This window comes from Cervus canadensis, chromosome X (genome assembly GCF_019320065.1).
Source record: "Cervus canadensis isolate Bull #8, Minnesota chromosome X, ASM1932006v1, whole genome shotgun sequence".
Classification (NCBI taxonomy): domain Eukaryota; kingdom Metazoa; phylum Chordata; class Mammalia; order Artiodactyla; family Cervidae; genus Cervus; species Cervus canadensis.
Genome location: NC_057419.1, coordinates 34,742,555 through 34,764,233, shown reverse-complemented (window position 1 = coordinate 34,764,233; position 21,679 = coordinate 34,742,555). Strand labels below are relative to the sequence as shown.

Genomic DNA, 21,679 nt, shown 5'->3' with positions numbered 1-21,679 from the left:
TGGGAAGAGCTAGGGCAGGTCAGAGTAGGCCTGATGGGTAACTCAGGTAAAGATGCTTTTCTTTTATCTGAATGACTGAATGATTGCTTTACTTTCAGTTTTTAAAATTTGGAACTCCAATAAAAGAAAGGACTGTAATTGAAAAAAAAATAAACAAGCAAAGCAGTTCCCGGTGGGCACTATTTCCAGAGTTATCAGAAGTATATTATATTATATGGTGTCCCTGCCATACTCTTGCACTTGCTGTGGTTTTGCATTTCTCATAATATAGCCTGGACTAACTGAATGAGAATCAGAAGGCATACTTGAGCCTTTAGTGGCAATCATGTGCCTCACCAAGGTTGGATACCTAGCAGCAAGCAACCTGACATTTGGTTCTATCTCTGAATCTAACAGAAAATCTAACAGTTTCAGAAAAACATCTACTTCTGCTTTATTGACTATGCCAAAGTCTTTGACTGTGGATCACAGAAATATGTGGAAAATTCTTCAAGAGATGGGAATACCAGACCAACTCACCTGCCTCCTGAGAAATCTGTATGCAGGTCAAGAAGCAGCAGTTAGAACTGGACATGGAACAGCAGACTGGTTCCAAATCGGGAAAGGAGTATGTCAGGGCTGTATATTGTCACCCTGCTTATTTAACTTATATGCAGAGTACATCATGAGAAACGCTGGGCTGGAAGAAGCACAAGCTGGAATCAAGATTGCTGAGAGAAATATCAATAACCTCAGATATGCAGATGACACCACCCTTACGGCAGAAAGCAAAGAAGAACTAAAGAGCCTCTTGATGAAAGTGAGAGAGGAGAGTGAAGAAGTTGGCTTAAAACTCAACATTCAGAAAGCTAAGATCATGGCATCTGGTCCCATCACTTCATGGCAAATAGATAGGGAAACTGGAAACAGTGACAGACTTTATTTTTGGGGGCTTCAAAATCACTGCAGATGGCGACTGCAACCATGAAATTAAGAGACACTTGCTCCTTGGAAGGAAAGCTATGACCAAACCTAGACAGCATATTAGAAAGCAGAGACATTACTTTGCCAACAAAGCTCTGTCTAGTCAAAGCTATGGTTTTTCTAGTAGTCATGTGTGGATGCGAGAGTTGGACTATAAAGAAGGCTGAGTACCGAAAAATTGCTGCTTTTGAACTGTGGTGTTGGAGAAGACTCTTGAGAGTCCCTTGGACTGCAAGGAGATCCAACCAGTCCATCCTAAAGGAGATCAGTCCTGGGTGTTCATTGGAAGGACTAATGCTGAAGCAGAAATTCCAATACTTTGGCTACCTGATGCAAAGAGCTGACTCATTTGAAAAGACCCTGATGCTGGGAAAGATTGAAGGTGGGAGGAGAAGAAACAACAGAGGATGAGATGGTTGTATGGCATCACCGTCTCCATGGACATGAGTTTGAGTAAACTCTGGGAGTTGGTGATGGACAGAGAGGCCTGGCGTGCTACAGTCCATGGGGTCACAAAGAGTCGGACACGACTGAGAGACTGAACTGAACTGAACTGAATCTAACACATGATAGGGTCGCCCTTCCTACTGCTATAAGTTAAATCCTTGCCTAGTATGTTGTTGACTTTTTGCCCGGTGTTAAACTCCTGAGGCTAACAGCTAACAGGAGATTCTTAGCAAGTTCTCAAATTATTCTTCCTTTGACTCTCTAGATCAGACTTGTTGTGGAAGAGGGATTGAATCAGCTACCATATAAAGAATGCATGGTGACCACTCCAACAGGTAACCAGGGCTGTTACTCTCATATTCTCATAAAATTCTGGGCTGGAATTGGGGGAAAATGAGCAGAAAGCAGTCTGAGTAAATCAGTATGCAAAATGAGGCATCTGCATGGCACTGTTCTTTTAAACAACTTATTAAATTTGGGGACATTTAGTAAAGAAATTTATGTGAATAACTTTTGTTAATAGCTTGCTTGTCAGTTTAAGTTAAAGGTTAATAAATATTCTTCAGCATTCGGATGTTACCTTTGATGACAGCACATTGGGACCAGAGCTAAGAATTGCTGTCAGCTTACCTTAAGTTTTGTGGGGAAGATGCTGGTGTTAACAAATGAGTAGGGTGGTTTAGCAATGGAAACTCCAGGTAAAAGAAGGAAAAGTAAAAAAGAAAATAAAAATGATGAGGATTGGAGAAGAGGATTTAGATTTGTTCTGCTCTAACAGAGAGCAGTCAAGGATCCCTATTTTAGGGATTTGAAATTCTGATATGGTTCTTTATTAAATAATGGAAACTGTTATATCCAAAGGTTGATTTTGTGAAAATTAGGGACTAAGCTTGCTGCATCAAAATTGATACAAATTCAGTCTGAGACCAAGGCATGAATGTGTCTTGATAATTACTTCAATCTTTCTCTTCTGCTTTTAAACACAGAATGCAGGTTAATGAAAGTGGACAGGAATAAGGAGGCTCTCTGCTGTGGCTCACAGTGGGCTCCTAGTTTGAATTTATGGGGTTTCTAGCATTCTTGGAATGCAACAGTTCTCCTCAGAATTCAATTTAAGAAACGTGTATGTGAATATCATGCTATCATAAGGCTTATTCCTGTTCGATGAAGTCTGCCTCTCCCAATTATTCCCACAGGTTTCTTATGAAGAATTAACTATGAAAAATCATGACTCTTCTTATTGCTTCCACAGGGAACCTAAGATGTTATACAGTATGTCTGGGCAAGAGTTGTTCTGTGCCCATCTGCTTTAAACCATAGATACTTTATTAAATAGTTGCTCCAATGATGAAAGATAAATTATTTGGTTTTATTCCCCCAACAGGGTACAAATATGAAGGAGTGAAATTTGAAAAGGGAAATTGTGGGGTCAGCATAATGAGAAGCGGTAGGTTTGTGTATGTGTGACTTTGTCTCTTTGCATTCTTAGATACAGTTGCTGTTTTCCGAGAGGCAGGCTTGTCTCCTGAGCTTAAATCTCACCACCTGTGTTATCTATCCTCATAGTGCCTTTGAATCATGGCCCATATGTTGCCGAGTTTGGCTAATTTTAATTGCAGAGCATCTTCCCTAGTGGTGGGTACCCATGGGCAAGCCAGCTTTGAAAAATTCAGAGGAGAGTGGAAGAATAGGAGGATGTAATGATACTATCTTGGAGAGAATAGGGAAGCTTGAAGATTGATGGAATATGTAATAGCACAAATTCAGACCTATAGAACTTTGAGCACTCGACTAGAGAAAATCTTTGTTCTGATTTTTAAATTTCTTTTGTGAGGAACAGTCCTACCCTGTCAGGAGCTGGACTGAATGGCTTGTTTAATATTTTTAGTTTTATATTTGATGAGTGTGTGATTATGTAGGCAAAAGAACTTAACTGTGATTAACCCTAGGTATTTCCAATTGCTAGTCTAATGTGTTTGTGTTTGAGTCCAACCAATTGCCCTTGTAAATTAACCTTTGTGCAGCAAAATCACATACCTGTAATTAGGACCTATACCTGTTACATGGGGATGATTATTTCCATTTGGCAACTTAATTCATTAATTATTCTTTGTACAAGATCCAGGGTATGGTAGAATCCCCATTTGCTTGCATTGGAAATAGATGGATTTTTTTCCCTTTGGCTGAACCTTGTGCATGTGGGATCTTAGTTGCTCTGCCAGGGACTGAACCCATGCCCTCTGCACTGGGAGTGTGGAGTCTTAATCTCTGGACCACCAGGAAAGTCCCTGGATTTTTTTTCCACATATAAACATTCCCATTGCTTCTCTGGCTATGAAATTCTGTTTGTGAACAATTGGGTATCTCAAATAAAATAGGAGCTTTAAGCTCCTTTTTTTAAAATAGAAAGTAGCTCTTAAGTAGTGATACGATTTTCAGAGCAATGCTGTTCAACCTTTTAAAATTAGTAAAGACAATGGAAATGGACTTTTAAGGCACAATTTCTTCTGTTTTAGTCCAGCTTCTGCCCTAAAGGCAGCATGATCCTAGCACCCCTAGTGTATACCAGATGACCTTGGAGTGATGCACAGAGAGGGTGTTTTTAACTTTAGTAGCTTTTGGTTTATTTCCATATCTATTAGAAAGAAACTTTTTATATTTTAACTAGTGACATAAAGTTTCCTCTTAAATGTAAACAAAAATAATTAATTTAAAGGAAAATATTAAGTAAAAAACTGTACAAGAAGAATTTTGATGTGGCCTAAAATCTTGAAGATGATGTGAGAATGATTGACTTTTAGCAAAGACTTCCTTAAATGAATTCAGACTCAAAAATAGCTTTACCTTCAGAAACCAAGGGGATGATGGTGGTTTTGGTCTGGATCTCTGGGGGAAGAGGGAACAGCTTATTACTTTTTCACTGTTTGCCAGCCAAGCCTCTGCCATTGAAGTCATTGCTGGGGCTACATGATATCTCTTGATGTCAGCTTGATCTAAATGGAGAGCCTTTTGTCTACAGCCCTCATTCTTCCATTATATTCTATATTTTTGTCAGATGAAAGTAATACAGTGTCCTAAAATAATAGAATTAAAATGTTCCTGATATAGAAAAGTTCAGAGAGCAGCTTAAATGCTTTATTACCTGTAATCATGGAAGCGTGACAACTCTAGAACTTGTAAGCCAGCAGTAAAGTTAGCTTATCCTAGTTTCGTTGACCAGCCCTTAATCTAGCTTCATTGACCTAAACTAAGTATAAAACCATATTTTATCAGAAGTGAAAGCTGTTAGCTTAAGAAGAATTGCTTTCATTTTGACAGTGTCTTTATTGTGTTAGTAATAGTCACAAGCTCTATTTTGGCTTATTCTTGAACTTTCACTCTATCTACTCTTAATCACTCTTTCTTTTTTATTTCCTACTTCAAGGTGAGGCAATGGAACAAGGTTTACGAGACTGCTGTCGATCCATACGAATTGGAAAGATCCTGATTCAGAGTGATGAGGAGACACAAAGAGCCAAAGTATATTATGCCAAGTTCCCCCCAGACATTTACAGAAGAAAAGTCCTTCTGATGTATCCAATTCTCAGTGAGTTGCTTGCATTTAATTTGTAACCTTTTATTAGGGTTAAAATTCAGCTTAGTGCCTACCTTTTAGGTACCCTTCTTTAAAGATGAAACTGTTCCTAAATGTGTTCTTTTTTTGTTTTTCTCAGTTGGATTTGGAGTTGCCCTGGGTAGTTCTCTGGGGAATTTTTATTGTGTAATAAGAAAATACACATTAGTCAAACTTTATTAGCTCCAAAAAACTTCTATTTTAAGATTAACAGATTGAAGCAAAAGATTTAATGAGGCAAAATATATAGAATACAGAATATATACTGAAATATGTCCCTTTTCTAGCTCAGCGTATAGCAATGATTTTCTCAAGGATTTATCCTCTTTGGAGGTAATAGTTTTTTCTCCTATTCTAGTCTTTTCCTATGCTTGCTCAGATCCTAGAGTTCGGAATAGCAGGTGGGTATTACATTTGATATCTCAAATACTGAATGAATTTAGGGCTCATGCATTTGAAAGCTGAAAAGTACGTGGGTTATGTCTGTTATTGAAAATAACATCATTTATAAAAAACAGACATCTTTTTTTTCATTTATTTTTATTAGTTGGAGGCTAATTACTTTACAGTATTGTAGTGGTTTTTGCCATACACTGACATGAATCAGCCATGGATTTACATGTGTCCCCCATCCTGATTCTCCCCTCCCACCTCCCTCCCCACCCCATCCCTTTGGGTCTTCCCAGTGCACCAGCCCTGAGCACTTGTCTCATGCATCCAACCTGGGCTGGCAACCTGTTTCATATTTGATAATATACATGTTTCAATGCTATTCTCTCAGATCATCCCACCCTCGCCTTCTCCCACAGAGTCCAAAAAAAAAAACCCAGACATCTTCAAATGAAGCTTTATCTAGTAGTATCTTATGTTAGATTACTAAACTGCTTTTACGTTGAAGCAACATCAAAGATATTTTGAGATGAATGTTAAAGTTGCCAATGCATTTGATTTTCATTTGATTTCAGGTACTGGAAATACTGTAATTGAAGCTGTAAAGGTTCTCATAGAACATGGAGTTCAACCTAGTGTCATTATCCTACTCAGTCTGTTCTCCACTCCTCATGGTGAGTTCAACAAGAGGCAGCAACTGGGGCTCTGGATGGTCATGGAGTGGTTAAGTGTGCATCTGTCCAACCATTCATCCTGAAGAAAAGTTCATTTGCTTTCACATTAATTCCTAACTGAATTTTGATAATTATAACTTGTGTTTGTCATCTCTAAGCTTAGTTGTAATACTTTACACCATTCAACCATTCTAATGTTGTTCAAATTCAAATGGAAAAGTATGAACTAGCCACACTGAAGGGAATTGAAATTGTTTTCATAGTGGCCCTGTTTGAGTAGAGCTTGCCAGTGGCTGAAAGGTCCCCATTTCTCCTGGCTCCCCACCTGAGCCTGAGAACTGCTCTCAAACAGCAAGAAAATCAAGGTTCTAGCTATCCCTGTGGTCCTTTGAAGTAGGCTTTGTAGTATGAAGCAAAGAGCGGAAGTTTTTAAACTTAGACTTCTGCTCAAAGGGCATGATCAAAGAACTTGCATTCTCCATTTCCTGAGAGAGGTAAGCCTAATTTAAGACACTGGGTTTCTTTGCCATATAAGCTAAGACAATTATGAAAGTATTCTAAAGAAATAATCATAAAGGCATGTAGACGTTCAGTGTTTAGGATAGTCATTAGACTATCATTTTCATGTAAGAAAAAAATTGAAAGTATATAAGTGACTTACTTGGAAATAGTTAAGTAAATATACAGTTGACCCTTGAACAATGTGGGTTTGAACTGCGTGGATCCACTTATACGTGGATATTTTTCAGTAGTAAATACTATAGTACAACACAATCCATGGTTGGTTGAATTCATGTATGTAGAGGAACTACAGATACAGAGGGCTGACTAGGTTATATGTGGATTAGCCTCCATGTTGTTCAAGGATCAACTGTATGTAATATTATAAACTGTTAAATCATGTTTTTGAAAAAAATATTTAATGATGTCAGAAAATCTAAATGTAAGAGCAGAATAAATAACTTTAGTGAGGCTGACCACTCAGCCATCACCACAGTCTCCTTTTGACCTTCAGAACTATGAGTTAGGCTGCAGACTCTTTTAAGAGTCAGAAAATGAGTGACTTTAGCTTTACATATAGGAAGGTCATATCTAGGACCTGCTTACAGTTTTTCTCACGTTTGATCAGTCTATTTTTAGCAACTTTATTGAGATATAATAGACATACAGTATATCACATATTTAAAATGTAAAATTTGATATCTTTTGACATCATTGCAACAATAAAAAAATTTGGTCAATCACAACAACAGAAACACAACAGCATTAGAATAGGATAAAATGTCATCACCAAATTTAGAGATGACTGATACAAATTATTATGACTACCAAAATCAGACTTGGATTTAACATAAACCTAATTAAGTCTTTCCTCAGCATGAGAGGCTAGACAGATGCACAATACTATTTCAATTTTTATTTTAAATTAATAGTGGTTGTCTTAGAGTGGTGGAATTCTAAGTGACTTATGTTATTTTTTAAGCTTTTTCTTTGTATTTTCCAAGTGTTCTGCAATGAATTTGTATTTGTTTCATAAGAAAGAGAAATGTGTTGCTTCTAGTTAGAGCATTTCCTCATTTCCAAAGGTTCCGTATCTCAGTCAACCATGAAGAGGCTACAGAGAAACTACTTGAGAGATCACACTTAGTAGGCCATTGATTATTTTGCTGTTTCATAATAAAAAATTACCTGTAGTTCAAATGTTGATGGTTACAAAGGCTGATTTGCTTGGTCATCTGTCTATATAACAGAGGTAGCATTGTAAATTTTGAGATAACAAAATAATTATTGGGTTTTCTATCTTTGGAGTAGAAAAGTAACTGTGTTAGTTCTAATAGTATACATTAGAATAAGATACTCATTCTTTGACATTATAGATGAAAAAATCTTATTCTGTGGCATCCTTGCTATGGCTTTTTACTTTGACTGGGATCCAAGCTAGTCCCTGTCCTTTCCTCCTCCACCTCCTCCCCACCCAGGCTAGAGTTATAAATTCTAAAAATCTAGCTTTCTGTGACATATCAAAAAAGTCTTAGCACTTGTTTCAACAGTGTTCCAATTGAGAAACCATCATCTAATGTATGATCCTGTTTCCAGAAAGGACTATATTCTCTCTATTTCAGCTGCCTTTAAAATAAAACAAACAAGACTCATTAGGGGGAAAGTTGCTATAACTGAATATATTTTTCATATATTGATTACAAAACAGTTTGATTCTAAGAATTTATTAGTGAATGGTGGAAACATAGCCTGACTACTATAAAAACTTTTCAGGTATCAGAAATTATATAAATAAAAGATTAACCAAGTCAAACTATTTGTCCAAAGGTCATTGCTGTCTGTCTTCTGTCAGTAGTAGACCTACAGATTGACCATAAAATTACTGAATTCCAGGTAATGTTATCAAAAAAATCCCACCATAATGACAATTTTTCTTTTATCTTTTAAGGTGCCAAATCAATCATTCAGGAGTTTCCAGAGATCACAATTTTAACTACTGAAGTTCATCCTGTTGCACCTACACATTTCGGACAGAAATACTTTGGAACAGACTAAGTTATTGGAGGAAAATTATTCTTCTGTGAAATATTGCAGTTATGTTTTGAGTTTCTACCTGTTTGGCTATTTCACTTAAGGAATGACATAGAAAATTGTGTTAAAGATACTTTGTAATGTTTGGAAGTAGGTATAGTAAAAAGGAAATACTTGAGTTTTTTTTTTTTTTAGTTATTTCTTAACTGTTGGTACCAAATTCAACAATGAAGCACATACAACTCTGAAAATATTTTAATAATGCTCTTATACAAATTGCTGATCCCTCAGTGCATTGAAACTTTTCCCTAATTTATGAATCTCAGTTTAGAGGTTGCTTGCAGCCACAAATAAAACCCAAATGGAAGTCAGTTCATTGGTCCACTATAGTTTGCATTTTGTTTAGTTTGCTTTTAGTTCTAGGGAGATTTCATGCATGTGGCTGTTGTCACCTTCCCCTACTCTTTACTTTGCGGTACTATACATGTTGGTAACTTGGAGAGAATGAAAAAAGAATACCTCCTAGAATTTTACGTTTCCACTAATATCCTCACTCAATTGGCACTCAGTTGGCACTCTTCAGTCAAGCCATTATGTTCTTCATGGCTCGTTTCCTACCCTGTGCATTGTTGGTAGGTGCCTTGTCAGTGTAATGCAGTGAAGAGGACCGTGGGGCATTTCCAGCACTGGAACTGTGACATTAATTTACTTAGTTTGAACCAGGGATATCTGGATGCTGACAAAGGAGGGCTAAATAGTGTTAATGGTATTGATGCACTAGAAATAAATTAGTTGGTGTTGGTTTTTCTGAGATATGGGAGGAAAGATGGTTTCTTGCTGAGTTTATGGCCAATAAGTAAATTAAAATGCTTCATTTTTCACTTGGATGTTTCTACTAAAAGTCTTTGATTTGGAGCTTAGTTATGTTGCATGTTTGTCAATTATAGTTATATTAAAATGGGAAAAATACTTTGATATAAAAAAACCCTAAGATTTATATGTGTTCATATTTAGGCTTCTGAAAAGAAGAGAAATCATCTTAGAAATCGATGTTCACATTCTGAAAATTGCTTGTAAAACCCTGATCTCATTTTACATTGATATTAAAACATTTTAACAGTGGTGGCTGGTTGAATACTTGATTAATTATACTCCCATAGCCCCATAGGCAGCTGTTGTGGCTTCTGTTTAAAACAAACAAACAAACAAAAAAACAAAAAAACCAAAAGAGCAGCAGGCAGTTTCTTAGAAAGAACCAAAGCTTATAGAAGTCAGCAAAGATTTGGGAAAAGGAAGAAAAACTGGTATAGAATGGATTACATTTTCCCTTTGGAGTCTAGAAGCACTTCACTGTATTTTTCCCTTTATTTTTGAATACTGTCATAACAAACCAAGATTAATAGATTACCCATATTACAATTCTTCCAAGGCAAATGTTGCTTTCATGTTCTTATCATCTATACTTGTCAGTTAAGTATTTTGATACAGTGTGGATTTCCTTCTTTCCTGATTAGCAGAAGCTGTAACTGAAGCGCATTAAAACCAAAATCTTTCTCTCCTTGTCCCAGGAAAGATGTGAGTCAGCAAATTTAGATAGAGACCAGATCTTCTTTAGGTTGATGCATTGAATTAGTTGGAAAGATGATGTCTACCACTGTAGGCATCAGTGCTTCTGAGTTAGTGCTTATATTAGGGTTTCAATATTTTGTTAGAAGTGACTTTCTAGAACATGAGACAAATTCATATTTGAGTATAGTTATAAAACCATATTTCAAGCAAATTAATTTTATATTATCAGCTATTTAAATTTAATATGTCTCTGTTCCTTTTCTTCACTATACATGATTGGTAATTGATTATATTTGGCTCCCACATGAAAAGAATTCCTACTATAGGCAGTAGGAATTATTCAGTGGGGTTACACTTCCCCTGGAGATTTCAAGAAGAATTGTAACTATATCTTCTGAAGTTTGGATCTTTTTAACAAATGAAGCATTATCTGTAGGGTTAATCACTTGCCTGGTGGCTTCCCTGGTGGCTTGATGGTAAAGAATCCGCCTGCAATGTGGGAGACCCAGGTTCAATCCCTGGGTTGAGAAGCCATGGCAACCCACTCTAGTATTCTTGCCTGGAGAATCCCCATGATAGAGAAGCCTGGCAGGCTACAGTCTTTGGGGTTACAAAGAGTTAGACACAACTGAATGACTAAGCACAGTACAATCACTTGCCCAGACTCTTTGAACCAAGGAAGTTTTCTAAATGACAAAAAATTAGCAGACTATTCAAAACTATATTGTTTTTTTTCCCAACATCTTTTATTTATTTATTTATTTATTTATTAGTTGGAGGCTAATTACTTCACAACATTTCAGTGGGTTTTGTCATACATTGATATGATTCAGCCATAGAGTTACATGTATTCCCTATCCCAATCCCCCCTCCCACCTCCCTCTCCACCCGATTCCTCTGGGTCTTCCCAGTGCACCAGGCCCGAGCACTTGTCTCATGCATCCCACCTGGGCTGGTGATCTGTTTCACCATAGATAATATACATGCTGTTCTTTCAAAACATCCCACCCTCACCTTCTCCCACGAGTAGTTCAAAAGTCTGTTCTGTACTTCTGTGTCTCTTTTGTCTGTTTACATATAGGGTTATCGTTACCATCTTTCTAAATTCCATATATATGTGTTAGTATGCTGTAATGACATGAACTTCACCACAGTATAAACTGTAGACTCCTTGTTGAAGAAATCCTCACACAATAAAAACAAGAAGCAGTATACATCAGTGTTTCTCAAAAGTTGAATGTACTGCAGAATCACTTGGAGGGCCACAGATTGCTGGGCCTCCCACCTAGAGTTTCTGGTTCAGTAGGTCTGAAGTAGGGCCCAAGGACTTGCATATGTGAATTCCTTGGTGATACACATGTTGCTGGTCTGGTGGCCATAACTTGATTTCAGACATTCTTTTTTTTTTCAGACATTTCTTCTTATGTAAGCATTTAATGGTACAAATTTTGTTATACATACTGGTTTAGTTATACCCCACAAATTTTGAGATGTGTTTTCATTTCATTTGGGTCAAAATACTTTTTCATTTCCCTTTTGATTCCTTCTTTGACCTAAGGCTGTTTAGAAATGTGCTATATAATTTTCAAATATTCATTGGATTTTCTAGATTCCTTTTCAGTATTGACTCCTAATTTAATTCAGAGAATACATTTCATATGATTTGAATCTTTTTCAATTTTAAATTATTTGTTTAATGGCTCATAATATAGTCTCTCTTGGTAAATCTTCCCTGTGTGCTTTAGAAGCATGTGTATAACTACTGTTGTTGCATGGAGTGTTCTATAAATGTCAATTAGGTTATGTTGGTTGATAGTGTTGCTCAGGTCTTTGATTTATTTACAAATTTTCTGTCTATTCCTTCCATCAGTTATTGAGGGGGGTGTTGAAATCTCTGACAAATTTTGGATTCATCTGTTTCTCTTTTCAATTCTATCAGTTTTTCCTTCATGTGTTTTGAAGCTCTGTTGTTAAGTGCATAAACTTCTAAGATTGTTATGTCCTCTTGATGGATTGACACTTTGTCATTATGAAATGTCTCCTTTTATCCATGGTAATATTCTTTGTTCTGAAATCTACTTCGGCTGTTACTAATATAAACATTCCAGCTTTCTTTTGATAGTATATGGTATATTTTTTCTCATTCTTTTACTTTTAACCTATTGTGTTTTTATATTTAACCCAGGGTTTCCTTCAGGAAGCCTGGAGTTAGATCTTTCTTTTTGTAATCCAGTTCAACAATCTCTTTTTTTAATTGGTGTGTTTAGATCATTTTAATTAATGTGATTATTGATATGCTTGGTTTTAATCTGCCATTTTGCTATTTGCCTTCTGTTAAGTCCCATTTGTTCTTTATTTGCTTTGTCTTCTTTTTGAGCTTCTTTGGATTAATTGAATATTTATGATTCCATTTTGTCTCTTTTAATGATTTATTAGATATAATGCTTTTTTAGTGGTTTCTTTAGGGCTTATAGTATATATAACTTTAACTTATCACAATCTATTTCACATTTCAGAACTTAAAATGCTTCCATTCCCCCTTCCCCAGCCTTTGTGCTGTTATTGTCATACATTTTGCTTCTACACATGTTCAACTCTGTAATGTGTTGTTATTATTTTTTGCTCTCAACAGTTATCTTTTAAAGCTATGTAAGAAGAAATAAGGGGGAAAGTCATTTTAATTTATCCATATTGAGTGCTTTCTATTTCTTTGTGTATATTCAGGTTTCACATATTATTTTTCTTTCTACACAAAAGACTTCCTTTAATATTTCTTATATTGCAGGTCTCCTAGTAAGAGGTTCTTTCAGCTTTTGTGTGTTTGAAAAAGTCTTCATTTCACCTCTGCTTTTTTTTTTTTTTTTACTCTTTGGCTGTGCCATGCAGCATGCAGGATCTTACTTCCCCAACCAGGGATCTAATCTGTGCCCTGCTGCAGTGGAAGCGTGGTATGTTAACCATTGGATGGCCAAGGGAAGTTCCTTCACCTCTGCTTTGAAAGATATTTCACCAGTGTGGAATTTTAGGTTGGCAGTTTTTTTTTTCTTTCAGTAGCATAAAGATGTTGCTTCATCATCTTTCTTGCATATTATTGATACATCTGCTATTATTCTTTCACTTATATTTAATGCAACTAGTAATAAAGTAGGGTTTACATCTGCCATTTTGCTATTTGTTTTCTATATATCTTATATATCTTATTTTGTTTCTCTATTCCTCCATTACTGCTTTCTTTTATGTTAATTGGGTATTTCTATGTGTGCTTATGTCAAGATTCCCCCAGACCACTCACAGAACTCATTAGGAATCAGAATTCATTATGTTTATGATTATGATTTATTATAGCAAAAGAATATGAAGCACAATCAGCAAGGTGCATGGGATAAAGTCTGAAGAAAATCAGGTACAGGCTTCCAAGAGTTCTCTTCTGGTAGAACTGCACAGGATACACTTAATTCCTCTATCTATAGATGGAATAATGTGTGCAAAGTGTAGTCTACCAGGGAAGTTCATTTGCTTAAGACTCCAGAGTTTTTATTGGGATCTGGTCACCTAGGTACCCAGTGCCTGCATGATTGATCAGTTAGCAAAACAGATCACCTAAGGAAAGCAAATGTTCACCATAAATCACATTATTTACACAGACCACCTAGACATATTGGTACAGTGTGTTTCAAAGCTCTGAGTGTACAGAAACAGTGCTGTGAGTTAAAACATTCTAAGAGCTCAATTCCTAGTAGTTGGACAAGAGCCTTTGGTGAAAATAAACTCTTTAGGGAGTGTGCAAATTTTGAGCAGCTAAGACCTGCTAAGTTAACTCTTTCCTGCAAAATTTGCACTTTTGACCTTTGGCTCACAGGAAAATGATGGTATTTTTCTTAGTACCCGTATTTAGTATAGGATTTATATAAAATATACAGTGATATATTAACATGAATATATCCAGCATGGAGGTACTGATAGACATGAAGAAACAACTAGTCCATCCTATAAAACCATTATATAAATCTCCATATTTTTGTATTACTTTGTCTCTGGCTGATAGTTATTTGTACTTTATGATAAACTTGTGTAGAATCACTTTAATTAACTTCATTGAATCACATTAATTAACTGATGTTAACTACATCTAGTTCCTTTTAACACCAACCAGTTTCCATTGATACCACATTCTGAGGAGTCTTTAATTTCCCAATAGATAAACTTATCAATATTTATATGAGGTAATATAATTTTACTAGCAATGCCAATATTAAACTCTCTCACACTATGGTTATAGTCCAGTTTTGTTTCTTTCCACATACCAGTAAAAATCAGAGAGGTATCTATTATACTTCCCAGCATAACTGGCCTTATCCATTTACAAGATGTTATTATGGGTGGCTGTTGTTGCAACTGGCCAGGATTTTGGTAGTTTCCAGGTTCTAAGTTACATGTGTATTAATTTGCTAGTGTTGCCATAACAAAATACCATAGACTTAGTGACTTAAACAGTAGAAATTTATTTTCTTAGTTCTGTAGTCTAGAAATCCAAGATAAAGGTGTTGGCAGGTTTAGTTTCTTCTGAGGACTCTTCTTGGCTTGCAGATAGCTGCCTCCTCTGTCCTCACATGGTCTTTCCTCTGTGCGTACACATCCCATGTCTCCACTTGTGTGCCCTCATTTTTTATAAGGATGCAAGTCATAATACATACTTCAGTTGTTCTGAAGTTGCTTCAGTCGTGTCTGACACTTTGCGACCCTATGGACTGTAGCCCACCAGGCTCCTCTGTTCATGGGATTCTCCAGGCAAGAATACTGGAGTGGGTTGCCATGCCCACCTCCAGGGGATCTTCCTGACCCAGGGGTCGAACCCGCATCTCTTACATCTCCTGCATTGGCAGGTGGGTTCTTTACCACTAGCGCCACTTGGGAAGGGCTATGCTAATGGCCTCATTTTAACTTAATCACCTCTTTAGAGGCCCTGTCTCCTATACAGTCACATTCTGAGTTACTGGAGGTTAGGGTCAACATATGAATTTTGTCCCTAATATGGAAACAAAGCTAGTCATCTCTTTGTAGTTCCCATGGTTTTACTGAGACTGTTTCCATTGTGTGCTGTTGTGTAGCAGGGCCTGTCTCTTACAGCAAGAAGAGTGTGATTCAGTATGGTTCTGATTCCTGCTAACTACACTACAGGGTATATCTTATTTTGATCCATTTTTGGGATGAAGGGTAGCAGAGTTACATCAATGCAAATAACTCTTTGCCCCCAGAGAACTTCCATAAGTCTGAAGGTCTATAATGTTTCCAGAAATGTGCCCTAGCTGGAGTCAATGATCCATTGCTAATTCAGGCTCAGCCTGTTTTAAAATTGTCAAGAGACCCTGTTGAGGATTAGAGTGCAAGGCTTTTCCCAACCTTGAGGCCTAGCATTGTACAACATTATTCATTGAATCTGCCCGCTCTAGTTCACTAAAGCTCCATCATCTCCCCAGGCTGATTCCCATTCTTTTCTTTTCTTCTGAAAGAGTATCCCTGCTGATTGGTCTATTCTCACTAAAACAAATTTTTCTTCTGTTTGCTACTCATTAAAAGTGAAATGAGTTTGTCTTGATGCTTAAACTGGTACCTGTCTCTCCTACAGCTCTCTTCTATATCATGACCAATGTCTTCTATCTTATGGAACAGTCTACCAGGCATATTGTTGCCATTGTATACTAATTGCCTAAGTGTGATTAGGATACACATTTTGTACCCAAAAGTGTTGGGTCCTTCATACTAAGGTTATATGGATAGTAGTTACACCTAGATGTAATTTACTCTGCTGCTGCTGCTAAGTCACTTCAGTCGTGTCCGACTCTGTGCAACCCCATAGATGGCAGCCCACCAGGCTCCTCCATCCCTGGGATTCTCCAGGCAAGAATACTGGAGTGGGTTGCCATTTCCTTCTCCAATGCATGAAAGTGAAAAGTGAAAGTGAAGTCGCTCTGTCGTGTCCGACTCTTCGTGACCCCGTGGACTGTAGCCTACCAGGCTCCTCTATTCATAGGATTTTCCTGGCAAGGGTACTGGAGTGGGTTGCCATTTCCTTCTCTGAGTATGCCATAAAGGCCTCCCTAAGCCCCCCTTGCCTCAAAGTAGAGTCATTTCCTGTGGGGACACAAGCTAACCCTATGATGCCTACTACCTTATTCCTATCAGAAACCCATTGTGTCTATCTTGTTTAATAGCTTTACACCCACAGAAACTAGGATATGCACAGCACATTTTAGCATCATAGGCATGCAGCTGCTATATTCTGTCCATAATAGCCAGGAACATAAGTATTAGGTGGCCAAAGCTTACAGTCAACACAGTGATCAGTTTTCCAGTAGCTGTATGGTGCATGATTTGATAGTTTAGTAGAGCATAATTATTAGAAGTTTCTTCTTAAATGATATTGTTTATAAATCAAAAGATACTGGTACATTAATGGAGTTCCATTCAGCCATTAACAGTTGATCCTGTTCATCATCATAGAACATGACCAGAATGTCTCAGAGTAATACCATTCAAATTTGCAGGTTTCTATTTAACCTTGTCAAGGTCCAAAATGGGACTGGCCTGGGCATACATACAGCTTCACCCTGTGTCGGGCATCTGGTATAATTATACCAGTCTGCGTGTGTAAATATTTTTCTCTTCCTCTGAACCTCTCTTGAAGAACTGGTGTAATGTTGGACCCCTCTTGTTCCATTAAGCCATTTATTCATTCTTTTACCTTCAGTTACTATCTTTCCTTCTTTGTATTTGTTATTGATTTTAACCCAAACCTTCCCATCTTTGGAAGGAAGGTTAGATTCAGTGATAGTGTTGGTTCAAATTGCTAGCAACAACAGTAAGTCTAGCAAATGCTTTCCTTTCAGTCCATTTCCATTCATACAGAGTAGGATTACACAGATAAAGAACTAGTGGGCTATCTAGGCCACTAGGCTATACAGCTGCAGTCATTGTCAATTCCAGTTTTGCAGTAGGGGGGTGAAAGTGATAGCTTACAGTGAATGGTGCCAGATTTGTGATCTCTGAAGAAGATTTAGCTTTGGGACCAGGGACCAGGCTTCATCACTCAAGAGCTTTTGTGTAGCAGAGTTTTATTAAAGTAAGAAAAGGGACAAAGAAAGCTTCTGACATAGGCATCAGAAGGGGGATGGAGAATGCTCCCTTTGCTAGTGTTAGCAAGGGAGTTATATACTTTTTTAAAGTGGTTATTACAATTAATCAAAAGAATGTCTCAAGGTTGTAAAAATTTTACCAGACCCACTCTCACAATTTACATTTTAGGATAACAGGATTAGAATTTAACAATAGAAAGATCCTACCAGACCCATTCCCTTAATATACATTCTAAGATAGGATTAGTCACAAGGTTTTCAGAAAGGAGAAACTGTCCTCAAGCAGGATACACTGTTGTTATATAACCCCTAGTACAGTTTAAACTGAGTTGTTTGTTGTGTAATCATCAGTTCCAGGCTTAAAGAAAAAAAAAATTATGTGACTAAGACTAAGGAATGTAGAGTGAGAAAAAAAAAAGTTTGTCCTTTCCTCCTTGAGAATTCCAGACCCCTCTCTCCTTGGGGGCTTCCATGGTGGCTCAGAAGGTAAAGCGTCTGCCTGCAATGCAGGAGACCCGGGTTTGATCCCTGGGTCAGGAAGATCACCTGGAGAAGGAAATGGCAATCCACTCCAGTACACTTGCCTGGAAAATCCCATGGATGGAGGAGCCTGGTGGGGTACAGTCCATGGGGTCGCAAAGAGTCGGATACGACTGAGCAACTTCCCTTTCCCTCTCCTCGTGGACCTTCAGACTTCTTATCAACCTGCCTAGGAATTGACTGAAAAGTATAATCCGTCCCAAAAGGACCTGATAAATTCTGGCATAAAGGTTTGAAAGTATAAACAGAGTTTCTTGCTAAGGGATCATCATGGTTCTGGCAAGTACTATTGTAGTCCTGGTCTTGAAATCACTGGATCAAGTAGGAAAAAGGAAAGTTGAAGTGATGTGGGGAAGGGTTGTATAGTTTTACAGTATCCTCCCTACTCTTACTTTCATAGATCCCCTACAAAAGTAGAGGAGTCTCAGTTCAGTTCAGTTAAGTCGCCCAGTCGTGCCTGACTCTTTGCGACCCCATGAATTGCAGCATGCCAGGCCTCCCTGTCCATCACCAACTCCTGGAGTTTACTCAAACTCATGTCCATCGAGTCAGTGATGCCATCCAGCCATCTCATCCTCTGTCGTCCCCTTCTCCTCCTGCCCCCAATCCCTCCCAGCATCAGGGTCTTTTCCAATGAGTCAGTTCTTTGCATCAGGTGGCCAGAGTATTGGAGTTTCACTTTCAGCATCAGTCCTTCCAATGAACACCCAGTGCTGATCTCCTTTAGGATAGACTGGTTGGATCTCCTTGCAGTCCAAGGGACTCTCAAGAGTCTTCTCCAACACCACAGTTTGAAAACATCAATTCTTCAGCGCTCTTCTTCACAGCCCAACTCTCACATCCATACATGACCACTGAAAAAACCATAGCCTTAACTAGACAGACCTTTGTTGGCAAAGTAATGTCTCTGCTTTTTAATATGCTGTCTAGGTTGATCATAACTTTCCTTCCAAGGAGTAAGCGTCTTTTAATTTCATGGCTGCAATCACCATCTGCAGTGATTTTGGAGCCCACAAAATTAAAGTCTGTCACTGTTTCCACTGTCTCCCCATCTATTTGCCATGAAGTGATGGGACCAGATGCCATGATCTTAGCTTTCTGAATGTTGAGCTTTAAGCCAACTTTTTCACTCTCCTCTTTTGCTTTCATCAAGAGGCTCTTCAGTTCTTCTTCGCTTTTTCCATAATGGTGGTGTCATCTGCATATCTGAGATTATTGATATTTCTCCCGGCAATCTTGATTCCAGCTTGTGCTTCTTCCAGCCCAGCGTTTCTCATGATGTACTCTACATATAAGTTAAATAAGAGGGTGATGATATTCAGCCTTGACGTACTCCTTTCCTGATTTGGAACCAGTGTGTAGTTCCATGTCCAGTATTAACTTTTGCTTCTTGACCTACATACAGATATATCAAGAGACTGGTCAGGTGGTCTGGTATTCCCATCTCTTTAAGAATTTTCCAGAGTTTGTTGTTGTCCACACAGTCAAGGCTTTGGCATAGTCAATAAAGCAGAAGTAGTTGTTTTTCTGGAACTCTCTTGCTTTCTTGATGATCCAACGGATGTTGGCAATTTGATCTCTGGTTCCTCTGCCTTTTCTAAATCCAGCTTGAACATCTGGAAGTTCACAGTTCACATACTGTTGAAGCCTGGCTTGGAGAATTTTGAGCATTACTTTACTAGCATGTGAAATGAGTGCTATTGTGCAGTAGTTTGAGCCTTCTTTGGCATTGCCTTTCTTTGGACAATCTAGGTAGCCTCTATGTCCTGGCTATTGTAAATAGTACTGTATGAACATTGGGGTACATTTGTTTTTTAGAATTGTGATTTTCTCAGGGTATATGCCCAGTAGTGGTATTGCTGGGTCATATAGTAGATTTATTCCTCATTTTTTTTTTTTTTTTTTACAGAATCTCCATATTGTTCTCCATGATGCGTGCATCAGTTTATATTCCCATCAGCAGTGTAAGAAGGTTCTTTTTCTCAACATCCTCTCCAGCATTTATTTGTAGATTTTTTTGATGATGGCCATTCTGAATTGTGTGAGGTGATATGTCATTGTACTTTTGATTTGCATTTCTCTAATAATTGGTGATGGTTGATCATCTTCATGTGTTTGTTGGTCATCTGTACGCCTTCTTTGGAGAAATGTCTGTTTAGGTCTTCTGCCATTTTTTGATTGGACTGTTTGTTTTTCTGATTTTGAGCTGTATGACCTCTGTACATTTTGGAGATTAATCCTTTTTCAGTTGTTTCATTTACAATTATTTTCTCCAGTTCTGAGGGTTGTCTTTCAGTCTTGTTTGTTGTTTCCTTTGCAGAAGTTTTTAAGTTTATTTAGGTCCCACTTTAAAAAAAATTTTGTTTTTATTTCCATTACTCTAGGAGGTGGTCAAAAAAGATCTTGCTGTGATTTATGTCAGAGTGTATTGCCTACGTTTTCCTCTAAAAGCTTTATAGTTTCTGGTATTACATATAAGTCTTTAATCCATCTTGAATTTATTTTTGTGTATGATGTTTGGAAGTATTCTAGTTTCATTGTTTTACATATAGCTGTCCAGTTTTCCTAGCTCCACTCGTTGAGGAGACTGTGTTTTCTCCATTGTATATGTTTGCTTCCTTTGTCAAATAAAATGTGCCCCTGTGGGTTTGGGTTTATCTATGGGCTTTGTATCTTGTTCCATTGGTCTATATTTCTGATATTCTGCCAGTACCATACTATCTTGATAAATATAGCCTTTCAGTATAGTCTGAAGTCAGAAAGGTTGATTCCTGCAGCTCCATTTTTCTTTCTCAAGATTGCTTTGGCTCTTTGGGGTCTTTTGTGTTTCCATGAAAATTGTGAAACTTTTTGTTTTGGTTCTGTGAAAACCCCTAGTTTGATAGGGGTTGCATTGAAAATGTAGATTGCTTGGGGTAGTATAGTAATTTCACAATATTGATTCTCCCAATATTGATTTTCTCCAAGATCATGGTCTTTCTCTCCATCTGTTTGTGTCATCTTTGATTTCTTTCATCAGTATCTTATACTTCTTTGTATACAGATCTTTTGTCTCTTTAGGTGTATTTACTCCTAGGGATTTTTTTTTGTTGCAATGGTGAATAGGATTGTTAATTTCTCCTTCTGATTTTTTATTGTTAGTGTATAGGAATGCAAAGGATTTCTGTGTATTAATTTTATATCTTGTTATTTTACTATATTCATTGATTAGCTTTAGTAATTTTCTTGTGGGCATCTTGAGGGTTTTCTATGTAGAGGATCATGTCATCTGCAAGTAGATTTTACTTCTTTTCCAATCTGGATTGCTTTTATTTCTTTTTTTTTCCCCCCTCTGATTCCCATGGCTACTACTTCCAAAACTATGTGGAATAACGGTGGTGACTGGGCACTCTTTTCTTATTGTGGATCTTAGAGGAAATGCTTTGAGTTTTTAAACACCACTGAGAATAATGTTTGCTATCAGTTTGTTGTTGTACATGGCCTTTAATATGTTGAAATAGGTTCCTTCTACGCCTACTTTTGGAGAGTTGTTTTTTTTTTTTTTAATCATAAGTGGGTATTGAATTTTGTTGAAAGCTTTCTCGGCATCTATTGAGATGATCATATGGTTTTTATGTTCCAATTTGTTAATATGGTGTATCACATTGATTTATTTGCATATATTGAAGAATCCTTGATCCCTGGGATAAAACCAGCTTGATCATGGTGTCTGATCATTTTAATGTGTTATTGGAGTCTACTTGCTAGAATTTTGTTGAAGATTTTTATATTTATGTTCATCAGTGATATTGGCCTGTAATTTTCTTTTTTTGTATGAT

The 21,679-nt window shown here is 37.3% G+C and overlaps 1 protein-coding gene across 2 annotated transcripts in view; it reads left to right on the top strand.

Moving 5' to 3' along the window:
• The window catches only part of UPRT (uracil phosphoribosyltransferase homolog), a 29,850-nt gene extending 20,109 nt beyond the window's left edge, over nt 1-9,741 (top strand). Inside the window, exons 3-7 of one of the 2 annotated variants that reach the window (XM_043459277.1) lie at nt 1,676-1,745; nt 2,795-2,857; nt 4,835-4,996; nt 5,989-6,087; nt 8,537-9,741. In XM_043459277.1, the coding sequence (XP_043315212.1) occupies nt 1,676-1,745; nt 2,795-2,857; nt 4,835-4,996; nt 5,989-6,087; nt 8,537-8,643 (501 nt within the window). In that variant the 3' untranslated portion in view covers nt 8,644-9,741. The remainder of the gene's footprint in view (nt 1-1,675; nt 1,746-2,794; nt 2,858-4,834; nt 4,997-5,988; nt 6,088-8,536) is intronic. The other variant, XM_043459278.1, reaches the window with a different exon arrangement.
• The last annotated feature ends 11,938 nt before the right edge of the window (nt 9,742-21,679 follow it).